This window comes from Malus sylvestris, chromosome 15 (assembly GCF_916048215.2).
Source record: "Malus sylvestris chromosome 15, drMalSylv7.2, whole genome shotgun sequence".
Classification (NCBI taxonomy): Eukaryota; Viridiplantae; Streptophyta; class Magnoliopsida; order Rosales; family Rosaceae; genus Malus; species Malus sylvestris.
Genome location: NC_062274.1, coordinates 3268341 through 3291515, shown reverse-complemented (window position 1 = coordinate 3291515; position 23175 = coordinate 3268341). Strand labels below are relative to the sequence as shown.

Here is a 23175-nt window from a genome sequence, read left to right as displayed (position 1 = left end):
AAAAATGGCTTATTTTGGAAGCTGCTGTGAGAATAAGCTGAAATCAAAGGAAAAAGCTGAAGCTGCTATTTGTAGCTTTGGAAAACTGGCTTTTTTTCAAAGCACACGGAGCTACAGTGCTTCTTTAATGAAAAGATTCACTATTAGACTGTTTTTTTTCCCAAAAGCACTTTTACAAAAAAGTTTACCAAACACTGATTTATTTCACAGCCGCTTATTCTCACAGCACAGCTGCTTATTCTCACAGCAGCTTTTTTTCAAAGCACAGCAATACCAAACCAGCCCTTAATCTCATGTATCGTGTCAACACGAACCCAACAACCAAACGCGAATTGCCAAGTCTCTTGAAACAAAGTCCTAACCATTTTTCAAAATTGACACTAACAATAAAGAAAAAAAAAACTAAAATATAGAGCTAAAAAAGTTGTGCTCATCCCCTCCTCCGAATCCCAATTACGTCAAATAAATATTAAAATAAAAGCAATAATGCGTATAATTTGGACAGAGATAGAGAGAGAAAGTAGAGAGAGAGAAAGTGGAGAGAGAGAGGTCAAATCGAGTGGCGAAGGGTTTGGGTTGTCCTTTCCAAGTTTCTGTGGTGGTGGAAGTGGTGATATTTCTAATTAGCCCTTTTCTTTTTCTCTTCTATCTTTCTAGCCCACAGAGGGTTTCAAACAAAAACACAGAGAGGAGAGAGAAACTAGATAGAGAAACCAGAGAGAGAGAGAGGTAGCCTTGAAAGCTTGAAGATAATACAGGAGACACAGCTCTCCAAGCTCTCCGTACAAAACCCCCAAATCTTCGATTCTCTCTCTCTCTCTCTCTCTCGAACTTTCTCTCTCCTCTTTTTTTTAGTTGGTGTAATCTTTAGCCGATGGATCCCTTCGATTTGGTACGAAAAGGTATACTCTTGCTACTTCATTCAATCGGATCTTGAGCTTCTTCTGTTCAATTTTGCAGCTTTATTGTTTTCGTTTCTCTAATTATTATTTTATTTTTATATTTAATGGCGTTGAATTTGTTGAGATCTATTGAATTTGGTTGCTTGAGTCATTAGGGATTTGGTTGCTTGAGTCATTAAGTAGTCATGATTTATTGTTTATTTTTTAATCTTGATTTTTGTCTAGATTTTGCAGTGGAAAATAGTAGTAGTGTCCAAATCAGGTCTTAATTAATTGAGCTTTGGATACAATTAATGTCTGAGATTTTATTTTTTGTGTTATACTGTGGCTCTGAAAATTGAACTTTTTTGTTTGATTTTTTAATCAAATTGAATTTAGGGGTTTAAGCATGTTTTTCTGAACAATAATTTAGGTTTGTTGTATATTTGAAAATGGTGATATACGTATGATTTAATTCTTAAAAGAAGTAGATTTTCTCTTCCTGTTTTGATATTATTCTCGATTGCTTTATAGCTTAACTTTTCGCAGAGTGTGACGGACTCGCTGAATTGCGAGTTGGTTTTCAGGAAGGGGAAGTTTGGGGTCAATGGACTAATTATAACACTTGATGGATGGTTTTGCAGGGTTTGGTTGAAGCTTAATGTAAATCAAGTTGATTTTTTATTCAAAGCTGTTGTAGACTTCTAGTTATTTCCATTTCCGTAAATAATGAGCTTGTCCAAGAAAGGATCCTTTACCAACGACACCAAACTAAGCACTGCAAACAAGGCAACTGCATTGAATCCCAATGCAGCAGAGTTTGTTCCCTTTTCCCTCAGATCCCCATCATCTGGAAGCACCAGCGCAGCTCAGGTCACAACAAAGTTTTCTTCTTCTGGAACATTTGGAAAAGCAGTACTAGATCGAACAGAATCTTCCACATCAAATAATTCCGATGATGAGGCGCACCAATATTGGCGCCACCAGCTCCCTGATGATATTACCCCTGACTTTAAGGTCATGGGAGAAGATGAGTCGCAAGGCCTTGGGAACCTCTCTTTAGCGGGTTTGTCCTTACACGAAGATGTTGAAGCAACACGGTTTCCTGCCTCTACGGGCAGTGGATACTTATTAAACGAGTCACATATTAATGGCAATAGCTTTTCTGAAAAGTTGAGAGCTTCTGCACCTCCCTTTGGGGGGGAGGATCTTTCATCGGCCAGTTTCCTTCATATGTCACCTAAGCCTTGGGATAAGCAGATTCTGAACAGCAATCAGTTTGTCAGCAATGGTCAGGAGGAGTATCCGTATGATGGCATGTCTAGACACGGGTTCATGAATGATATGTTGGGTGAGCATGCAATTGTGGAAGGTGCGGATATTAACCCTGCTGAGTTTTTGGCTTCACAGTTCCCCGGCTTTTCTGCTCAGAGCCTTGCTGAAGTTTACTTTGCCAATGGTTGTGACTTGAACCTGACTGTTGAGATGTTAACTCAGTTGGAGGTATGCTTGTGTCTGTTATTCGAATTAAAGAATAGGTTTTCGGCCCTCGAATCAATGCAGCTTGCATGCCTTCTGTTACATTGGATTGTTGTCAATTAATAGTTCTCTTTAAAGTTAAATATTGTGTTTTTCAAAAAATCTAGTCTAAGAAAACATGTTTATGAAACTGTTCATGCTAATTCTGTATATACTATATATCCTTTTCATTGTGTGAGTTGAATTGTTTGATGCGATATTTTTGTTTTGAATTGTAGCTTCAAGTTGATGGTGGTTTTAATGAGAATCTGAACTCAAAGACCTTGTCAGTTCCTGATCTTAGCTCAATGGACTTCCCTGCACTTACACCAACAGATGGTCAGCATGGTCATTCAAAATATGCCGGAGATGATGATTTCCAAAGTGGCAATCCTTATCGATCTTCTGACAAGGACAACATGCTTTTGTTCAAGTCTAGCTCATCAATTCCTACTAGAGGTGCAATAGATTTTGCTTCAGCTGTCAGGAAATTGGCGACCCAGGATTCTGGATGGAAGTATGAGAGAAACGGTTCTGCTGATGCTGCTATTGGCTCAAGCAGACGTTCCCAGCTTTTGAATAGCACTTACAGTACTGGACATGGAAGAGGCATGTACAGCGACAGGTCACAGAATCGTGGTTCACCTCGGACTGCGCCTGTTTGGCTTGAAACTGGAGATGCAGTTGGTAATGTCCCTTGGTCAACCAAATTACTTCTGTTTATGTCTATTTAGTTGTGGACATCCCTCTCGATCTATATGTTTTTAACATTGTTGAGGTGACAGCAAATATGTATTCTGATCTGCGGGATGAAGCTCGGGACCATGCACGCCTACGTAATGCATACTTTGAGCAGGTTTGTACTTGATGTTCTTAAATGGTCTGTTTCTGTAAACGCGAGTCCCTTTCTGCCACATCCTTCTTACTTTACGTAAAGAGTGAAGCCTTAAATTGGTTAAAAATTGTGTTGGTGCGGCATATGGACATCTTGGTAGATTTAATTTTCTGTTGTGATTTGAGTTGACCAGCAATGCTGTTTGGCTAAGTTTGATGTCAACATTGAAAATCAAAATATGTGGCCAAGAAACAAACCACAGCAGCACATGGGGGGTGTGCACCTTCCATGGGTTTGAAACAAATGTGTATATAACCGATAGGTATTTGTAGGAGTGTTTTTCCTACATGATACTGTCATGCCGGCATGGCACTGCAGTTTCATGTTTTTCCTTTCTACTATGCATGTTGAACGTTGAGCCACATAAGATTTGTGGGTTCACTCCAATCCCTGCTACTAATTTTTCACATAAAGTTGCTGTGAAACCAAATTTACCCTGATTGTTCCTATTAATAAACAGGCACGGCAAGCATACGTTGTTGGAAACAAGGCTCTAGCAAAGGAGCTGAGCGTTAAAGGACAGCTGCACAACATGCATATGAAGGAAGCTCATGAAAAAGCTCAAGAGTCTATATATCGTCAGAGGTTTGTTATCCCCCACTATTTGTGGTTCGTCTGGGCAGAGGATGCCCTGAGTATTAATTTTGTCGTTTGGATAAGATTGAAATTTTAGGGAATATATGAAAATCGTGTTTGACATTTTACCACCTCCTGAATTTGGAGTTATTTTGATCTGAGAATGGTTCTTAGCATCGATGTTCTGTGTTTGTATGAGACAACTTGAACAAGGGTCTCGACGAGTAGAGTGCTACTTACTCATACTGAGCATGAGTTGATAACGGAGTTAACCCTGTTGACCTATTTCCTCATTCAACGTCAACGACCTTAGTTTTCATGTTTATTTCTTGTTTTTTGGTAAGTTAATTGGTTGTCTTTTTTTTTTTTTTTTTTTTTTTCTTCTTGTTGCGTACCGTTTTCTGAAAACACAGGAACCCAGTTTCTCCAGAGATGCAGGGCAATGGGAGGTCACAAGAGAGGATGATAGACCTGCACGGGCTGCATGTAAGTGAAGCCCTTCATGTCCTGAAGCACGAGCTGAGCGTGTTGAGGAACGCTGCCAGAGCAGGAGAGCCTGGTATTCTGGTTTATATATGTGTGGGAACTGGCCACCACACCAGGGGCTCTCGCACACCGGCAAGGCTCCCAATAGCTGTACAGCGATACCTACTCGAAGAAGAAGGCATTGACTACACTGAACCACAGCCAGGGCTGCTCCGAATTCTGTTATACTGAGCCACGAAGATGACGTGTGAGGTATAGTTTTTTAGCACAGCACAGTCCGTGAAGCCGTAGTCGTCATAGCGATTCTTGTATCTGTACATGGGAAGAAAACAAGTTTAGTCCAAGTCTGAAAAACGAAAAAAACAAAACAACAAAGAGAAGGATCGGAAATTTAGAGGGAAAAATTCCGACAAAACGAAAAGAAAAAAAAAAAGAAGTTGGAGTAGTTGATCGAGGGATTACGTTTTCTGTAGCCAAAATGATCCTAAATCTTTTGCCTTTTTTGTATCTTAAAATTTTATTTCTTTGTTAAATTCCTTTTTGATCCTCAGATGTAACTGATAGAATTGAATTACATGATAGAACAATTCACCTTGCCAGTTATACCCTGTGCTATTCTGAATGAAACTACATGTTTCCCCATCGATCTGGAGCGGTTTTTTAATTTCCCTTTTCCGGTTCCTTTCCCGGCTTACCGGAGTTCGACCGGCTTCGTCAGCTCTGTACCTCTTGACAAGCGAAATCTTCACATCCTTTCTAAGGCATTTTTTATTCCTTTTCACTTGGAAGTGAAATGTCCTAGATTCGAATCTCGTGGATGGCGAATTCGACATCAAATTAGGCTATCTATTGAGTGGCTTAACCAAATTTCTTTTTTTTAGTATGAAAATATTGATGTATCAAAAAAAAAAAAAACAACAAAACAACCAAGCTCTAAAGTTTTAAGTTGTGACACAACCATACCTCCAATGAAATTAACTGATGCTAGCAAGTAAATCGACAATAAGTCGTATGCAAATTATGGTTTAGACCATCACCAACCGAAGGGTTCAGAGGGTCAAAAGGTCGAAAATAGTCCGAAAACTGTTTTCAATCTAGAGTTAGGCCATATGGCTTGTGGGCCCCACGAAATCTGAAAGGGCCAAAGGGCCAACCGATTGGCCCAATCCAGCCAGCCCTAGGCTAGCCCAGAAATTCTAACATTCCTGTCAGCTAGCCGTTATTTTTGAATTTTTTTTTACAGTTTTTTATTTTATTTTATTTTTTACACAATTTTTTTCCTATAACTTCTATTTTACAAAATTTGTTTTATATTTTTTTCTAAATTATGTTTCATATATTTTTTAAATTCTATTTTTTTTCCTATAACTTCCTAAGCCATTATACAACATTAAATTAAATTAAGTAACATGAAACAACATTATACAACATAAAACTTAAACGCATACTCCATGTGACGTCACTTAGCCGTTGAATTTGAATTTAAGTTGTAGTTTTTAAATAATAAATTATGTTTGGCCCTATGACCCTCAGTTGGAGACGGTTTTTTGTGACAGGGCTAAAACGAGCCCTATGGCCCTTTGGCTCTTGGTTGGAGACAGAGGCAAATATGATCCGATACTGTTAATTAAAATATTAATTTCTTAGAGTGTTAGATGGTTAAAACTAATCCTCTAGGCAGCCTTCGGTTGGAGATGACCTTAGTGCTTCTTTATTGTTGGTGAGTGTTTGAGTTTTATTTTGAGTGCTGCTATTCTCACTCTTTTGTCTTATTTTCCATTCCCTTTAAATTAAGACAATAAAATGAGTCTAACAGTCAGAGTTTGTAACTTGTATGCAAATGAGTTAGTCCGGTTGGTCATGAGATATGCGCTTGCTCCTCTTGCACTTGATTTCGAAATCTCTAAGTAGGTGATGGGATATGTTTGTCTTATTTTCCCTTCCCTTTTTATTTGTGCATATATTCGTGAAATAAATACTGGACACCTCTGAGTTATGTCTTCCGAAGTACAAATACCAGAATCTTGAGTTTCGGAGGGAAAACCAGACAATGCAACCAAGTAACGATAATGCAATTGCAACCCCACCTCCGTCCCAAATCCATTTCCCTCCTCACCAATTCTCCACACCCACTATCTCTCTTCTCTCTCTTCGCCTTCTCTTCTCTTTCCACTCCCCTCTCTCACTCCTCTCCCATCTGCCCGTCTTCTTCTTCCTCCTCTCAATGGTTCTCCGTCCTCCGCGCTGCCATTGCCGCCGCAGACTTGCCGCTCGGGAAGCGCGTTCACGCGCTGATTATAACCTCCGGCGACGACCCGGGCCATTTCTTGACCAACAACCTCATCACCATGTATTCCAAATGCCGGTGTCTGTCAACCGCACGCCGCGTGTTCGATAAAATGCCCGGCCGAGACCTTGTCTCATGGAACTCCATTCTAGCGGCCTATGCGCAGGCTGCGGGCTCTGATGCTGACAATGTTCAAGAGGGTCTTGGCCTTTTCCGGCGTCTTCGTGAATCTGTTGTTTTTACCAGTCGGCTCACTTTGGCGCCGGTTTTGAAGCTGTGTTTGCTCTCAGGGCATGTTTGGGCTTCAGAGGCGGTTCATGGGTATGCTGTTAAGATTGGATTGGAGTGGGATGAGTTTGTTTCTGGTGCTCTTGTGAATATATATTCTAAACTCGGACGAATTAAGGCTGCCCGTGTGTTGTTTGATGGGATGATGGAAAGGGATGTGGTGTTGTGGAATACAATGCTTAAGGCATATGTGGAAATGGGTCTCGAGGAAGGACTTTCTTTCTTCTCTGCTTTTCATCGAAGTGGATTCCGTCCTGATGATGTTAGTGTGCGCTCTGTTCTCAGTGGGATTGACAGAATTGATTATTTTGAAGGCAAGAGGCACATGGAGCAGGTTCAAGCATATGCAATGAAATTGTTTTTGTATTATACTAAGTCGGAATCTTTGGACATATATTCATGGAACAAGACATTGTCTGAGTATGTTAAAGCTGGTGAAAATTGGGCTGCTGTAGAATGTTTTATAGATATTGTAAGATCAAAAGTAGAGCTTGACAGTGTAACATTAGTTGTTATTCTGTCTGCGGTTGCAGGTGTAAATGACTTGGACTTGGGGAAACAGATTCACGGCATTGCTTTGAAATCACATTTTGATTCTGTTGTTTCTGTTGCAAATAGCCTTATCAACATGTATTCAAAGGCTGGTTCTGTTTATTCTTCAAGAAAAGTGTTCAATCGCATGAAAGAAGTGGACTTAATTTCCTGGAACTCGATGATATCATGTTGTGCACAAAGTGGTTTAGGAGAGGAAGCGGTAAACTTGTTTATGGGCTTATTACATGATGGTTTGAGACCTGATCAATTTACTATTGCAAGTGTTTTAAGGGCTTGCTCCTCGCTTGAAGAAGGGTTGTCAGCCAGCAAACAGATTCATGTTCATGCTATAAAATCCGGCATTGTTGCTGACAGTTTTGTTTCGACGGCTCTTATTGATGTTTATTCTAGAAGTGGAAACATGGAGGATGCAGAGGTCCTCCTTGGAAACAAACTTAAATTCAATCTGGCGTCTTGGAATGCAATGATGTTCGGATACATAATGAGTAATGACTGTCACAAGGCATTGGACCTTATGAGGATGATGCACGAAGGTGGACACAGGCCGGATGAGATATCTTTAACAACTGCGGGTAAGGCTGCTAGTAGCCTGGTAGCTTTGGGACCAGGAAAGCAAATTCATGCTCATGCCATAAAAACAGGGTTTGTTTTGGATTTATGTGTTAACAGCGGAATTCTAGATATGTATATCAAATGTGGAGACATGGGAAGTGCACACACAGTTTTCAATTACATCCCTGCACCCGATGGTGTTGCATGGACAACTATGATCTCAGGATGTGTAGAAAATGGAGATGAAGTGCTCTCTCTTTCTATATACCATCAGATGAGGCAGTCACGAGTGGAGCCTGATGAATATACCTTTGCCACCCTTGTCAAAGCCAGCTCATGTTTGACAGCATTAGAACAGGGAAAACAGATACACGCTGATGCTATAAAGTTGGATTTTTCCTCGGACCCTTTTGTCGCGACATCACTTGTTGACATGTATGCCAAGTGTGGCAACATAGAAGATGCTTATCGTTTATTCAGGAGGATGGATGTTAGGAACGTCGCCCTGTGGAATGCCATGTTGGTCGGTTTAGCTCAGCACGGAAATGCTGAAGAAGCACTAAGCCTTTTCAGAGTCATGAAAATGAAGAACATCGAGCCTGATAGAGTTACTTTCATTGGAGTCCTTTCTGCTTGCAGCCATTCTGGTTTAGTTTCCGAAGCTTATGAGTATTTTTCTACAATGCAGAAAGATTACGGTGTTGAACCTGAGATTGAACACTACTCTTGCCTAGTTGATGCCCTTGGCCGTGCAGGTCGAGTCCAAGAGGCAGAAAAGCTGATAGCATCAATGCCCTTTGAAGCTTCTGCCTCAATGTATAGAGCCCTTCTAGGTGCTTGTAGAGTTAAAGGGGACACCGAAACTGGAAAACGAGTTGCAGCACAGCTCCTGGCCATGGAGCCATCTGACTCCTCCGCCTACGTGCTTTTATCCAACATCTATGCGGCTGCCAACCAATGGAATGTCGTAAATGATGCCAGAGCAATGATGCAGAAACAGAATGTAAAGAAAGAACCCGGTTTCAGCTGGATAGACGTGAAGAACAAGGTACATTTGTTTGTGGTAGACGATAAATCCCATCCACAAGCAGATGTCATACACGACAAGGTGGAGGAGATGATAAAGCGAATCGGGGAAGAAGGGTACGTCCCGGATACGGAGTTTGCACTGGTGGATGTGGAAGAAGAGGAGAAAGAGCGGTCTCTGTACTACCACAGTGAGAAGCTAGCAATAGCTTATGGACTCATAAGCACTCCTCCGTCGGCCGCCATTCGGGTGATAAAAAACCTGAGAGTTTGTGGAGATTGCCATAATGCAGTGAAATACATATCAAAGGTTTATCAGAGAGAGATTGTTTTGAGAGATGCAAATCGCTTCCATCGGTTCAAGGATGGAACTTGTTCTTGCGGTGATTACTGGTGACATTATAAATTCAAAATTCGTTTGTTTATCAATTAATTACAAGTTTTCTTTAAGTACTTTACAAACATTAAATTTTAGGGTTTTGCAAATTCCGTACGACTACCTTCACTTCAAGCAAATTTCGTATGAAACCCTTACTATTCGAAATGTTTATTTTTTAAGTTCTTATTTATAGATAAGCTTTCCTTCATTTCCACGACAGAACCTCCACCTTCTCGCTGTACAACCTGACAGAAGGAATACTTCACATGGTTTCTGGCACTTGTATTATTTATTGCATGCGTGTATTAAACTTGTATATAAACCATGCTGTCAGTACAGCAAGGGTTAAGGACATTATTATTATTTATTGCATGCTTGTAAACTTATATAAACCATGCTGCCATTGCAGCAGGTACAGTAGTGAGTAAGCTTGATTATTCATCAGTAAAGACCATATTATTCATTGTATTGAGCCCTACCGTCTAACGACTCGATCCACCCTTCGTTTTATTTTTTTTTCTCACGCTTCCATGGCTGACGAAAATGGCACCTCCTCCCAGTCCACCATCACCACCCCGCCTACCACCAATCCCTTCCATCCTTTCTCCACAGTGGTCCATATTAAGCTTGATAGATCCAACTACCCACTGTGGTTGGCTCAAATTCTCCCAATTCTCCGAAGTCGAGATCTGATGGGATATGTGGATGGTACCTCGGTGTGTCCTCCAAAACACTTGCCTGGTATCACCACTGTCAATCCACAGTATGCTGCTTGGGTCCAACAGGATCAAACGATCCTTAGTTGGATAAATGGCTCCTTAACTGCTTCTGTCTTGTCTACTGTGGCCAGCAAGAGGACTGCTCGCGCCACTTGGGAAGCCTTGGAGCAGAGGTATGCCTCGACTTCCCAAAATCGAATTTTGTTCCTGCGAAATGAATTGTTGCAGACCAAGAAAGGTGATCTCTCTGTTGCGGATTACCTGGATCGCATGAATGCGATATCTGATAACCTAGCCCTAGCCGGGCAACCTGTCTATGATGATGAACTTGTACAGATTGTGTTGAACAATCTAGGACCTGCATTTGAAATGACAGTGAGTGCTGCTCAAGCTCGGGATACTCCCATTACTTATCCCACACTTGAGTCACTACTGTTGACCACTGAACGCCGAATGGTGGAACAAGCAGCTTCCTTGGCCGAGACTGCATCTGTGAATGCCTTTGTTGCTGCTCGCGGTCGTGGCGGTGGAAGGTCGAGAGGAAATGGGAGAGGTGTGTCTTCCCCCAATCGTGGCATTCCATTCAATCCCCGAGGTTACAACCCTCGTCCCAACCATCAGCGTAACCCGCCAAATGGTGATCGTCTTCCTTGTCCCGGTGAGCGCATTGTTTGTCAAATTTGTGGCAAACCAGGTCATCCTGCCCTTGATTGCTACCAGCGAATGAATGCCGCGTATGAAGGTAGGATTCCTACAAAAAAACTTTCAGCTATGACCTCCTCTCCTAATACTCTGAACAAGCAACAGAATTGGCTTCTGGACACCGGTGCTAATGCACACATTACTCCTGATCTTCACAACCTTATCAACCCTAAGGAGTATACTGGTAATGAAACTATTGGAGGTGTAGGTAATGATTCTGCCATCCCTATTTTGCATTATGGTTCAAATCAATTACGTACTAAAGCTTGCTCATTTAAATTAACCAATATTCTCCACTGTCCCACTGCTTCTCAACATATAGTTTCTGCCCATAGGTTTACATTAGATAACCGATGCTACCTACTAATATTTCCATATTTTTTCCTTGTTAAGGACCTCAAGACCCGGAAGACGCTTTTCCGAGGGAGATGTGAGAATGGGTTATACCCATTTCAAAGTGGCAGTGGACAACTCCAGTATCCCATTTCATCATTTGTTGGAGTCCGGTGTTCTGTGAAAACATGGCATGCCCGTCTAGGTCATCCGTCTCATTCCATCATTAAGTTTTTAATTTCAAAAAAATTAGTACCAATTCATGGTACTTCTGATGTTAGTTTTTGTGAGACTTGTCCCTTAGGAAAGAGCACTAGATTGCCTTTCTATGCGTCTGAGTCTGTTTCTCAATTTCCTTTGCAACTGTTGCATTCTGATGTGTGGTCTTCTCCAGTTATTTCTAATGAAGGTTTTCGTTATTATGTTTTATTTGTGGATGACTATTCTCGCTATTCTTGGACTTTTCCTATGAAAAACAAAAGTGAAGTTTTCGAAATTTTTGTTAAATTTAAAGCTTGTGTTGAGAAAATGCTTAATCTTTCCATTAAAACATTTCAATGTGATGAAGGAGGTGAATATAAGAGTCGTGCATTTCAAAATTTCCTTAGTACAAATGGTATTTCTCAACGATTTTCATGTCCTTAACATCCGGAACAAAATGGACTTGCCGAAAGAAAACATCGACACATTGTTGAAACAAGTTTGGTTATGCTTTCCCAATCTCACTTGCCCAATCGTTTTTGGTTTGATGCGTGCTCAACTGCAACATATTTGGTGAATCGAATGCCCACAAAACTTTTGTCTCATGTGTCACCGTATGAGAAACTGTTTAACAAAACCCCAAAGTATGACATGTTGAAAGTTTTTGGTTGTCGATGCTTTCCTTGGTTGGTACCCTACACAAGCAATAAACTTCAACCCAAATCCAAATCTTGTGTTTTCTTAGGATATTCACTCAATCATCAAGGCTATAGGTGTTTGGATGTGTCCACACGACGAGTGTACTTGTCACGCCATGTCCTATTCGATGAGGACTCCTTCCCTTTTAAGGGACTCACATCTTCCTCTGCAGACGTCATTCCACCAGGTAACCATGTGTCCCCTGAACTTTTATTAACCTTTAATATGCCTGCTAGGTCAAGTCCTTCCCCACCCCACGCATCACCTTCTCCATCAATTACTTCCTTTCAACCTCAACCAACCTCTACCCGTGACCGAACATGTCCTTCAATCACTACTCAGTTGCAACTGATGCGAGAATTACTTGACACACAAATTAAACCCTCTTTTTGACAATTGTAGTATAGATGTAAGTAGGGTATCGTTCTAGGCCGGGGATTAGGAGGGATTGCTAATCTATTCTAAATTAATTTAAAAATATTAAATAAGACTCAAGGACACAAAACTAGGCTAAAAACTCTAATAACTCGAAACACACTTAAAATGACTCAAAATAATGAAAACAATTAAATTATACACTAGGAACTGAAATGGACGGAAATTAAATTAAAAGACTAACAATAAAGAAAACTAACTAAATAATATAATTTAATAATGGATGGGTGTTTGGTTTTGATGAAAAGTAAATTAAACTTAATTAAATTACAGAATTGACAAAAACATAAAATTAAGGTAAAATGATAAATGACGGACTAGCTAGAGGGTTCTTCTCCACACATGTTATACTTGCATACAAAATGATTTCCAGTTGTTCATTTAATAAATTGTAAATTTCAATACTCCAGATTAACCGTGAACAGCACTTTTTTAATCTTCAAGTTTTCCTTAAGTTATTGAATTGGACGGGAAAACGCATACAACAATTCAAAACATTCTTCAAAAGTCCCCTACGTGAAAAGCACAATAGAGATACAATCAAAGATCATTAAACTTTGTGAAAACTATAAGCATTGACGAGGCATTCGTAACTATGAAAAGCATGATACTCTTGCCAAGAATTTACTTAACGTGATTGTGACTAGCAACCTTTACTACTTGTGAAAATAAGTTCATAACGATTAGGTGAAATTCACTTATATTCTAGCATCAAATTCATGCATGTAAATTAAGCGTGCACTCTCAACCAACATACACAAATCAGTTTTTATACGAACGGATAAGTAAATTGAAATCACAACTTATGAAATCACAACCGAAGGTAATCAATTCATATTACAAATATATTCATGGCTTTGAATTAACCTCTAGCCAAATTAAATTTAGTTACACATTATTAAAACAAAAATAAAATAAAAGTTTGGAAAGATTTAACCGAAAGAGAGTGAAGCCTCTGCTTCTGTGCTACTGCTGCCCCCCCTGGACTCTCCCCGCTGTCTTTCCCCGTGCTCACCTTTTCTCCCCTTGCTCACCTTCTTTTCTTTCAGCTGTCAGTACGTGCTGACCTCTGACCTGCCTCTCCTCCAATCCCGTGCGCTGCTCAACTGCAAAGGCAGCTTTTCTTTTCTCCTCTGTCCGCGCCTCACTTTGCACTCCCCTGTCAGTTCTCTCCTCTTTCTCTCCCTCTCTCTATTTTTCTTTCTTTCCGTGCCTTCTCTCTCAAGCTGCCAAATGCAGCGCCTATCTCACTCTCCCTCCTGACTCCCTCGCTCAAGCTGCCAAATGGCAGCCTTTCTCTCCTCCTTACGTCAGTCTCAGCTGCCAAGGGCAGCCCGTACCTCACATTTCCTCCTGACCCTTTGCGCCCCGTTCCTTCCTCTGACTGTCTCGCTGACAGTCCCTCCTATCTCTCCCCTATTCTCTTTTCTTCGTCCTTCTGCGAGCTGCCCAAAGGGCAGCTCCCTTCTCCCGCTCCAAGACCCCCCTCTCTACATACCTCAGATTTCCTTTTATTTCCTCCCCTCTAATTATCCTGCTTTCTTCTTTGGATTCCCTTTGTCGCAGTCTTCTCATTTCCTCTTTCTCTCGCCAGCTGCAAAGGTTTTCTTTGTCTGCCTAATCTCCCGCTGCCCTCCTTGGATTCCTCTTTCAATTCTCCCCTTAGCTGTCTTGGGCAGCTTCTTTTTATTATTATTTTTTGCTTGTCTTTCAACATATAGACATAGAGAGGGACAAACCTTGTTTATAAAATGTAAATTAATATTATCATGTGACAATAAAAGGTAATATTGCATAACAGATCCTATAAACACAAAAATAACGTAAATAGCTCAAAAATATAAGGAACTAACCAAGAAAAGACGAGTGAATTCGAAGTAAAAATATATATAAATATGATCCGATCAGCAACCTGAACAAAATAACTCCCTAGCCCAACCTCATTCTATTTCTACGACCCATTTGTCTTCCTCGCCCATCCAATCAATCTTCTCATTGCCACCCACCCTACCCTCAAATGAGCAAGTCACGGTATCCACAGAACCGATACCAATGGTGCCTGAACCTCAGGGCAATCGTATGACCACACGTTCACAGTCAGGAATTCACAAGCCCAATCCTAAATATGCCATGCATGTCACTGTTGACAAGTTTCCTCTTGAACCCAATTGTTTTAGTCAGGCTGTGAAGTCTCCAGAATGGAGAAATACTATGGTTCATGAGTTTAATGCGCTGCAGCAATGTGGGACATGGACCTTGGTTCCGTTTCATCCCAGCATGAATTTGCTTCCTAATAAGTGGGTTTTTAAGCTGAAGCGACGTGCAGATGGCACGATTGAACGTCATAAGGCGCGTCTTGTGGCAAATGGGTTTCATCAGAAAGTTGGTGTGGATTACACAGAAACATTCAGTCCTGTTGTGAAACATACAACTATTCGGCTTGTTCTCAGTCTTGCTGTCTCAAAAGGTTGGCATGTTCAACAGCTTGATGTCCAGAATGCCTTTTTGCATGGGTTTTTACGTGAAGATGTATATATGAAACAGCCTTCGGGGTTTACTGACAAGCAATTTCCCTCTCATGTTTGTAAGCTTCAGCGGAGTATTTATGGTCTTAAGCAGGCACCGAGGGCGTGGTTTGAGAGATTCTCGGACTTCTTGCTCCAACTTGGTTTTCAGGAATCAAGCTGTGATTATAGTTTATTTGTCTACAGTCACTCCGGTGTTTACTTAATCCTTCTAATCTATGTGGATGATATTTTAATCACTGGCAACAGTCCTCATCAAATATCTAGGTTGATTAAAAGGCTCGGCACCTTGTTCTCGATGAAGGATTTAGGACCCCTTAATTATTTTTTGGGTGTGGAAGTCAAGTATGATGGCACGACTATGCATCTTTGTCAAGCAAAGTATGCGTTGGACTTGTTGTCACGTACCAAGTTCACAGATGCAAAACCAATTTCAACGCCTGCTGTATCTGGTCAGAAACTCAGTGCACATGTTGGTGATCCGTTCGAACACCCCGATCTGTATCGGAGTGTGGTTGGGGCCCTACAATATCTAACGGTTACACGTCCTGATTTATCCTATGCTGTTAACCAAGTCTGCCAGTTTATGCATGCCCCCACTACTCATCACTGGATGGCGGTGAAACGGATTCTTCGTTATTTGAAAGCCACACCTAGTCATGGTCTTCTGTATAAACCAGGCTCGGCACAACTTTCAGCATACTCTGATGCGGACTATGCGGGGAATCCCGATACTCGACACTCTACTGGAGGATTTTGTATTTATCTCGGCTCCAATCTTGTTTCTTGGAGCTCCAAGAAGCAGAAAACCGTGTCTCGGTCGAGTGCTGAGGCCGAGTACCGGCAGTTAGCCTACACAGCCGCCGAGCTTTCATTGTTACGTTCCTTGTTCAAAGACCTGCAGTTGTATCTTGTGTGTCCACAGATATGGTGCGACAATGTCTCTTCAATTGCCCTTGCTTCTAATCCTTTGTTTCATTCACGGACAAAGCATTTGGAAGTTGATTATCACTATGTTCGAGAGAAGGTCGTTCGTCGTGAATTACAGGTTAATTATATTTGCTCGCAGGATCAGCTCGCTGATATCTTTACCAAGGGCTTGTCTTCGTCTCGCTTCACATTATTAGTGTCCAAGCTACCCGTTGTTTCCCCACATGTTCGCTTGCGGGGGGGTGTTAGATGAAGTCATGAATCCACGTGACTCCAAACCCTAAAGAAAGGTCCAAGACAGAACCTCCACCTTCTCGCTGTACAACCTGACAGAAGGAATACTTCACATGGTTTCTGGCACTTGTATTATTTATTGCATGCGTGTATTAAACTTGTATATAAACCATGCTGTCAGTACAGCAAGGGTTAAGGACATTATTATTATTTATTGCATGCTTGTAAACTTATATAAACCATGCTGCCATTGCAGCAGGTACAGTAGTGAGTAAGCTTGATTATTCATCAGTAAAGGCTTTGGTGTATTTAACACAATACGTTGAAATGAAGGAAAGCTTATTTATTGATATCCCCGATAAGCTACAAATATGTACATATACATGAGTCAAATAAACACACAAGAGGGAGCCTTCACAAAGGTTGCTTAGGAGAAGTCTCAGCAGTCGGTAGAGCCCCAGAAAGAGAAGGCACCGGAGGGGGATCATTTGGAGCCTTAGTACTGGACAGAACCCTAGAAGGAGGAGGCATCAGAGGTTGATCATTTGGAGCTTCATTACATGGTACAGCCCCAGAAGACGAAGGCAATAAATGCCTTTGGAACAAACCCACAAATCTTTGATGATCAAGTAAAACCTGACCATCAGTTTCCTTCATCTGGTCAAGCTTCCTCTTCATGTTTGTAGCATAGTCATGTGCGAGCCGGTGCAACTGTTTATTCTCATGCTTGAGCCCCCTAATCTCCTGTTTGAGAGTCATCACTTCAGCCGCCAATGATTCAACTTGGCGGGTTCGAGCAAATAGGCGTTGGGCCATATTAGACACAGAACTTGCACACTGAACACTGAGAGCCAGCGAATCCTTAACAGCTAACTCATCAGACCGTTTGGAAAGTAGTCTGTTATCTTTGGGAGTGAGAAGGTTCCTGGCCACCACCGCAGCGGTCATATCATTCTTCATCACGGAATCCCCAACGGTAAGAGGACCAGTAGGGGAGACGAAGGATAGGCGCCATATGTTGTCTGGAGAAGGCGGGGCTGCCTCTTCAACAAGGTTCAAGTCAAAAAGACGGTCGGAGGGGCCAGACATTTTCAAAGGTGTTGAAGAGAGAAGAGGTCGGACAAATCAAGATCTTAGAAGTGCAAGAATGAAGCTTCTACTGGTGGAGATTCAAGTGTGCTTTGGAACTTAATGCCAGCCCCTATAAAAATCTGCACTCGACGGAGCTTCAGAAATCGAAGAGGCGTTTGCTTTCTCAAAAGCTGGGCTGCTTAGAGATCACGAGGGTTGATCTCAGAAATCGAAGAGGCGTTTGCTTTCTCAAAAGTTGGGCTGCTCAAAGACCACGAAGGCCGATCTCAGAAATCGAAGAGGCGCTCGCTTTCTCAAAAGCTGGGCTCCCCAGAGACCACGAGGGCCGATCTCAGAAATCAAAGAGGCACCTACTTTTCCAGCCTTGTCAGCACCTGTCACACGCACACTCAGCTTTGCGGAAATTATGGGCATTCTGTCAAAGACTTCTGGGGAAGTAGAAAACACATGAATCTTACTGTTCAATCACCCACTTCCCACACGCAACAATAGCTCATGGGTACCACAGATAACTTTGCCAAAGTTCTCTGCCAAAGTTGAGCACATGAAGCTTGCAGCTCCCACTACATCGCTCTGACCAAGAAGGGTAAAAGAATAGCAAAGAAACAGCACCAACAAAGTTTAGACCTATAAATTTTGAAGGTCTAGCTACCATATTATTACCCACAAGGGTAAAGGAACAGTACCACTGCTGGATAATTGGAAAGTCCCTGTGTGTCAACCTCTGTGCTTCGTGGCAAGGTAGACTAGCAAACATACCCAACCTTTACTCACATTCGAGAAAACACTCCCAATAAGATTGCTTGCTCCAAAATCGAAGAGGCACCGTCCTCCGAATCTCAAGAGCCAGACTCCCAACATGACTACTTTCTTAAAAATCGAAGAGAGGGTAAAGGAACAGTACCATTGCTGGATAATTGGAAAGTCCCTGTGTGTCAACCTCTGTGATTCGTGGCAAGGTAGACTAGCAAACATGCCCAACCTTTACTCACATTCGAGAAAACATTCCCAACAAGATTGCTTGCTCCAAAATCGAAGAGGCACCGCCCTCCGAATCTCGAGAGTCAGACTCCCAACATGATTACTTTCTCAAAAATCGAAGAGACACTGCTCCCCGAATCTCGAGAGCCAGACCCCCAGCATGATTGTTTTCTCAAAAATCGATGAGGCATCGTTCTCTGAATCAATCGAATAGGCGCTCGCTTTCTCAAAAGCTGGGCTGCTCAGAGACCACGAGGGCCGATCTCAGAATTCGAAGAGGCACCTACTTTTCTAGCCTTGTCAGCACCTGTCACACGCACACTCAGCTTTGCAGAAATTATGGGCATTCTGTCGAAGACTTCTGGTGAAGTAGAAAGCACATGAATCTTACTGTTCAATCACCCACTTCCCACACGCAACAATAGCTCATGGGTACCACATATAACTTTGCCAAAGTTCTCTGCCAAAGTTGAGCACGTGAAGCTTGCAGCTCCCACTACATCGCTCTGACCAAGAAGGGTAAAAGAATAGCAAAGAAACAGCACTAACAAAGTTTAGACACATAAATTTTGAAGGTCTAACTACCATATTATTACCCACAAGGGTAAAGGAACAGTACCACTGCTGGATAATTGGAAAGTCCCTGTGTGTCAACCTCTGTGCTTCGTGGCAAGGTAGACTAGCAAACATGCCCAACCTTTACTCACATTCGAGAAAACACTCCCAACAAGATTGCTTGCTCCAAAATCGAAGAGGCACCGTCCTCCGAATCTCGAGAGCCAGACTCCCAACATGACTACTTTCTCAAAATCGAAGAGAGGGTAAAGGAACAGTACCATTGCTGGATAATTGGAAAGTCCCTGTGTGTCAACCTTTGTGCTTCGTGGCAAGGTAGACTAGCAAACATGCCCAACCTTTACTCACATTCGAGACAACACTCCCAACAAGATTGCTTGCTCCAAAATCGAAGAGGCACCGCCCTCCGAATCTCGAGAGCCATACTCCCAACATGATTACTTCCTCAAAAATCGAAGAGACACTGCTCTCCGAATCTCGAGAGTCAGACCCCCAGCATGATTGCTTTCTCAAAAATCGAAGAGGCATCGTTCTCCGAATCTCGAGAGCCAGATACCACAGACCACTTTTTCAAAGTGCTCTGACAGAGTTAAAACATGTGAAACTGGCAGCTCCCATTACCGTGCTATGACCAAGCAGGGTAAAGGAATAGCATTACTACTTGTTGTTAGGGAGACTCCTATATATGTCGACCTCCATCCCCAACGGACAGGCAGACCTGCAAAAATGCTCAACCCTTCATCATATCTGAGAGGGCACTCCGAACGAAGCCTTTCGAAATATTCAGCTTTCTTTCCCCCCGATAATACCTCTGCAAACAAGCTATACTAGAGCAAGAATATCTCATATCATCAGGGTTAAAAGCAAGAGTATCCCATATCATGCTTTTGTTGGAAATGTGCCCTAAAGCCAATCATGTGATGATACTTTACGGACATTTCACATGTTAAACTAATCTAGTTTTACATATAAAGGGCATATATTATTGTTTGAGCTGTCTCATATAAATGTTATATGCTTAAACGATAAAGTCCAAGGAATATGTGATTGGGAGAATGTAATCTAACGAAGTTAGATTCATGAGACCATTCTTTCGTAGACACATCCTAAATGTTCCTGATCATAGGATTGTCAATTGGGCATTGACAGTCCGTAAAGATCGGTACGTACTATGTCTTCTCTCAGGGAGAGTGATTAGTCTCGAGTCATTGGTGTGTGTGACATCAAGACAAGTACGTAGGTGCTCAATAGAGAATGAGTACACTGAACGTGATCAACGAAGAGTTCTCATATTCCATGTCACATAAGAACTCATGGTTGGGATAATGCAAAGTAGTCCTTTGACCTGAGGCATCACAGTTGTCTTGTGGTTAATTCCTTGATCTTTGATTATGTCAAAGTCACCCCCTCGGGGTGTCCACGGCATCGTTGGGGTTAAGCCACTTAGCTATGGAGACAAGTGAATGCGCAACAAGGGATCTCTAACCTTCAAACAGTTGAGGGAGAATACTCTATGATATGATTTGGAATCTCTGGCCAGAGTATGAATGAGATTAGGGAATGCGTTCCAAATCACATTTAAGGAAATCATATAAGCACACGAATCACATTGGATAGTAGACATGAATAAATAAACTATCATACCAAACAATGTGGTCAAGAGTATTAGATTAGAGAAGGACCGTATTGCATTTGTAATCCCGAACTGAATAGGTTCTCTAACCTCTTCTGATTAGCTTGGGTAACCATGATATGCTGCTAGGTGTCACTCATGGTTTGTGGAAGCCCTAAACGTGTGTAATCACTAAAGGGAGAATTGAAAATAGTTTCAATTCACAATCGATGTAAAATGGTTTTAATCGCCCACTACCTCGCTAAAAGGAACCTAATGGATCGCACACCGTAAAAGGTAGAGATTGGAGATTAAACGGAAATGAGTAAGAATGATTAAATGGTTTAATCATTTATTTATGGCAAGGATTAATTAATATGTTAATTAATCAAACGAATAAGTTCGTTAAAGACTTCGGGATAGTTTTGGACCTTAAGGCCCAATGAGCTTCGAACGTCAAGCCCATTAACTTAAGTTGTATGACAATTTAATGAATAAAGATTCATTAAAGCCCAAAAGCCCAAATCCCTTTAAATGGCCGGCCATATGTGTATGAATTAGGGTTTTGGTTGTTTAGGTCACTTAAAGAAGTGACTATATAAATGATTTTATAGCCAAATATTCATGAAGTAATTAAGGGTTTATTTTGGGGGAAAATTGGTGAGAATTGTCTCTCCATTTTCTCTCTAAAGAGGCCAACACCTTGGAGGGTACATCTAGCAATCCTACTACTCCAAGGTCACTCATTTCTTCTACAATCAAACCTTGGTGAAGAGACTTAGAGGTTCCCTATTTTGGGAACTTGGAGAAACCTATTTTTCCATCCAAATCCATGGATCTAAGAAGCAAGGAATGAAGGACATATCTCTTTGGGTGATTAGCCTTTGCTTATGCAAAGAGGAATATACAAATGTAATAATTTCAACTCACTTTGTTTTGAGTTGATTATTGGTTCACCAATCTACTAGGCTTTGAATTTCATGGTAATGTTTTGTTTTTGAGTGCATGCAAGCATGATTCCGCCTTTAATTGTTAATTGCATGCTATATGATGTTGCTCAAATGAACATGTTTTTCAAAATAAATCCTTCAGCTTTTTCCCTGTCTTTTCTTTTGGCCTTGTTTTTACCTGCAAGACAAGGAGAAAGAGAGCAATCAGTCAGCACTTGGAATCAAGCTTCCAGCCAGGAACTGACTGCCTGGAACCCCTTACCTGATTACTTACCTGGCATTGCTCTCGAGTACTCATCTTCAACATCTTATGTTTCCAGGGAAGATTCCGCATCTGCTTGAGGAACAGATAGGGCAAATGCGAAGGATACAAGGAAGCATGTGGAGACAAGCGTAACAGCACACGTGCCGATACATCTATTACTCTGTCAAAAGCAAAAGTATCCCATATCAGCAGGGTGGAACGTACTCTAGATTTGATGGACTTGTTTTGACCCTCAAATTCTTCAGTCGGCCTTATACTCTGGAGGAAACCAGAAAACCCTCCAGCTCAGTTCAAGAATAAGCCTGTGGAAAGTTACTTCTTCAAAAGCAAAAGTATCTCATATCATCTCTTCTCATTTTTCTTCTCTTTATCCTTCATGCTGCTGCAAGATGGGGAGAAGGTGAACAATCAGTCGGAGCTCTGATTGCTTACCTTGTCTGTCACCTCTTTCAGCAGACCTCCTAGCTCGGCGACTTGGGGGACTCCTACTACATGGTTTGTATCGCGCTTGACCAAGCCTGAAACTACAAGTAAGCTTCAAGTGAAATTGATACATTACCTTGTGCATCTCCACCAGTTAAAGATACCACCCCTGGATGGAGGAAGAGTACTTCCAGAGAAGATGCCACATCTACCTATGAGACAGATAAGGCAAGTCAAGACGACACCACACTCCGATACTTAGAAGTTTCGTGATTACGAGATCTTTCTCCCACAATATTTCCTAATGTCATTTGTACTAAATCATTCACTTGTACTCACTAAAGGAGAGCTTGAACCTATGTACTTGTGTAAACCCTTCACAATTAATGAGAACTCTTCTATTCCGTGGACGTAGCTAATCTGGGTGAACCACGTACATCTTGTGTTTGCTTTCCTATCTCTATCCATTTATATACTTATCCACACTAATGACCGGAGCAATCTAGCGAAGATCACAAAAAGCGACCGTTTTCGCTACCTAGGATCTATCTTGCAAGAGAACGGAGAATTAGATGGAGATCTCAACCATAGAATACGAGCTGGATGGAAAGAGTGCATCCGGCGTGTTGTGTGACCGTCGTAGGCCACTGAAGCTCAAGGGAAAATTTTATAGGACGGCAATAAGGCCAGTGATGTTGTATGGCACAGAATGTTGGGTGGTGAAGCATCAACACGTACACAAAATGGGTGTAGCGGAGATGAGGATGCTTCGTGGGATGTGTGGGCACACGAGAAAGGATAAGATTAGGAATGAGGATATCCGAGGTAACGTAGGAGTAGCCGAAATTGTAGGAAAGATGAGATAAAATCGGCTCCGGTGATTTGGACATGTGCAAAGAAGGCCGACTGACGCTCCGGTTCGAAGATGTGACTACGGGACAGAGGTTCAGGGCCGAAGGGGTAGAGGAAGACCTAGGAAAACTTTGGAAGAGACTCTAAGAAAAGACTTAGAGTACTTGGATCTAACGGAGGACATGACACAAAACCGAGCGCAA

The 23175-nt window shown here is 41.7% G+C and overlaps 1 protein-coding gene across 1 annotated transcript; it reads left to right on the top strand.

The window, feature by feature from the left end:
- The first annotated feature begins 512 nt into the window (after positions 1-512).
- On the top strand, positions 513-9497 carry LOC126601090 (pentatricopeptide repeat-containing protein At4g33170). The gene is made up of 7 exons (XM_050267757.1): positions 513-902; positions 1526-2384; positions 2639-3086; positions 3185-3255; positions 3755-3879; positions 4284-4584; positions 6330-9497. The coding sequence occupies exons 2-7, from the start codon at positions 1611-1613 to the stop codon at positions 9459-9461; spliced, it is 4851 nt and encodes a 1616-aa protein (XP_050123714.1). The 5' UTR covers positions 513-902; positions 1526-1610; the 3' UTR covers positions 9462-9497.
- The last annotated feature ends 13678 nt before the right edge of the window (positions 9498-23175 follow it).

What these genes read in the sequence shown, in the direction of transcription:
- LOC126601090 (XM_050267757.1), top strand. Translation starts at nt 1,611, where the DNA reads ATGAGCTTGTCCAAGAAAGGATCCTTTACCAACGACACCAAACTAAGC. An exon ending in TGAAACTGGAGATGCAGTTG is followed by an intron (nt 3,087 to 3,184) that starts GTAATGTCCCTT and finishes TTGAGGTGACAG; the next exon opens with CAAATATGTATTCTGATCTG. An exon ending in GTAATGCATACTTTGAGCAG is followed by an intron (nt 3,256 to 3,754) that starts GTTTGTACTTGA and finishes ATTAATAAACAG; the next exon opens with GCACGGCAAGCATACGTTGT.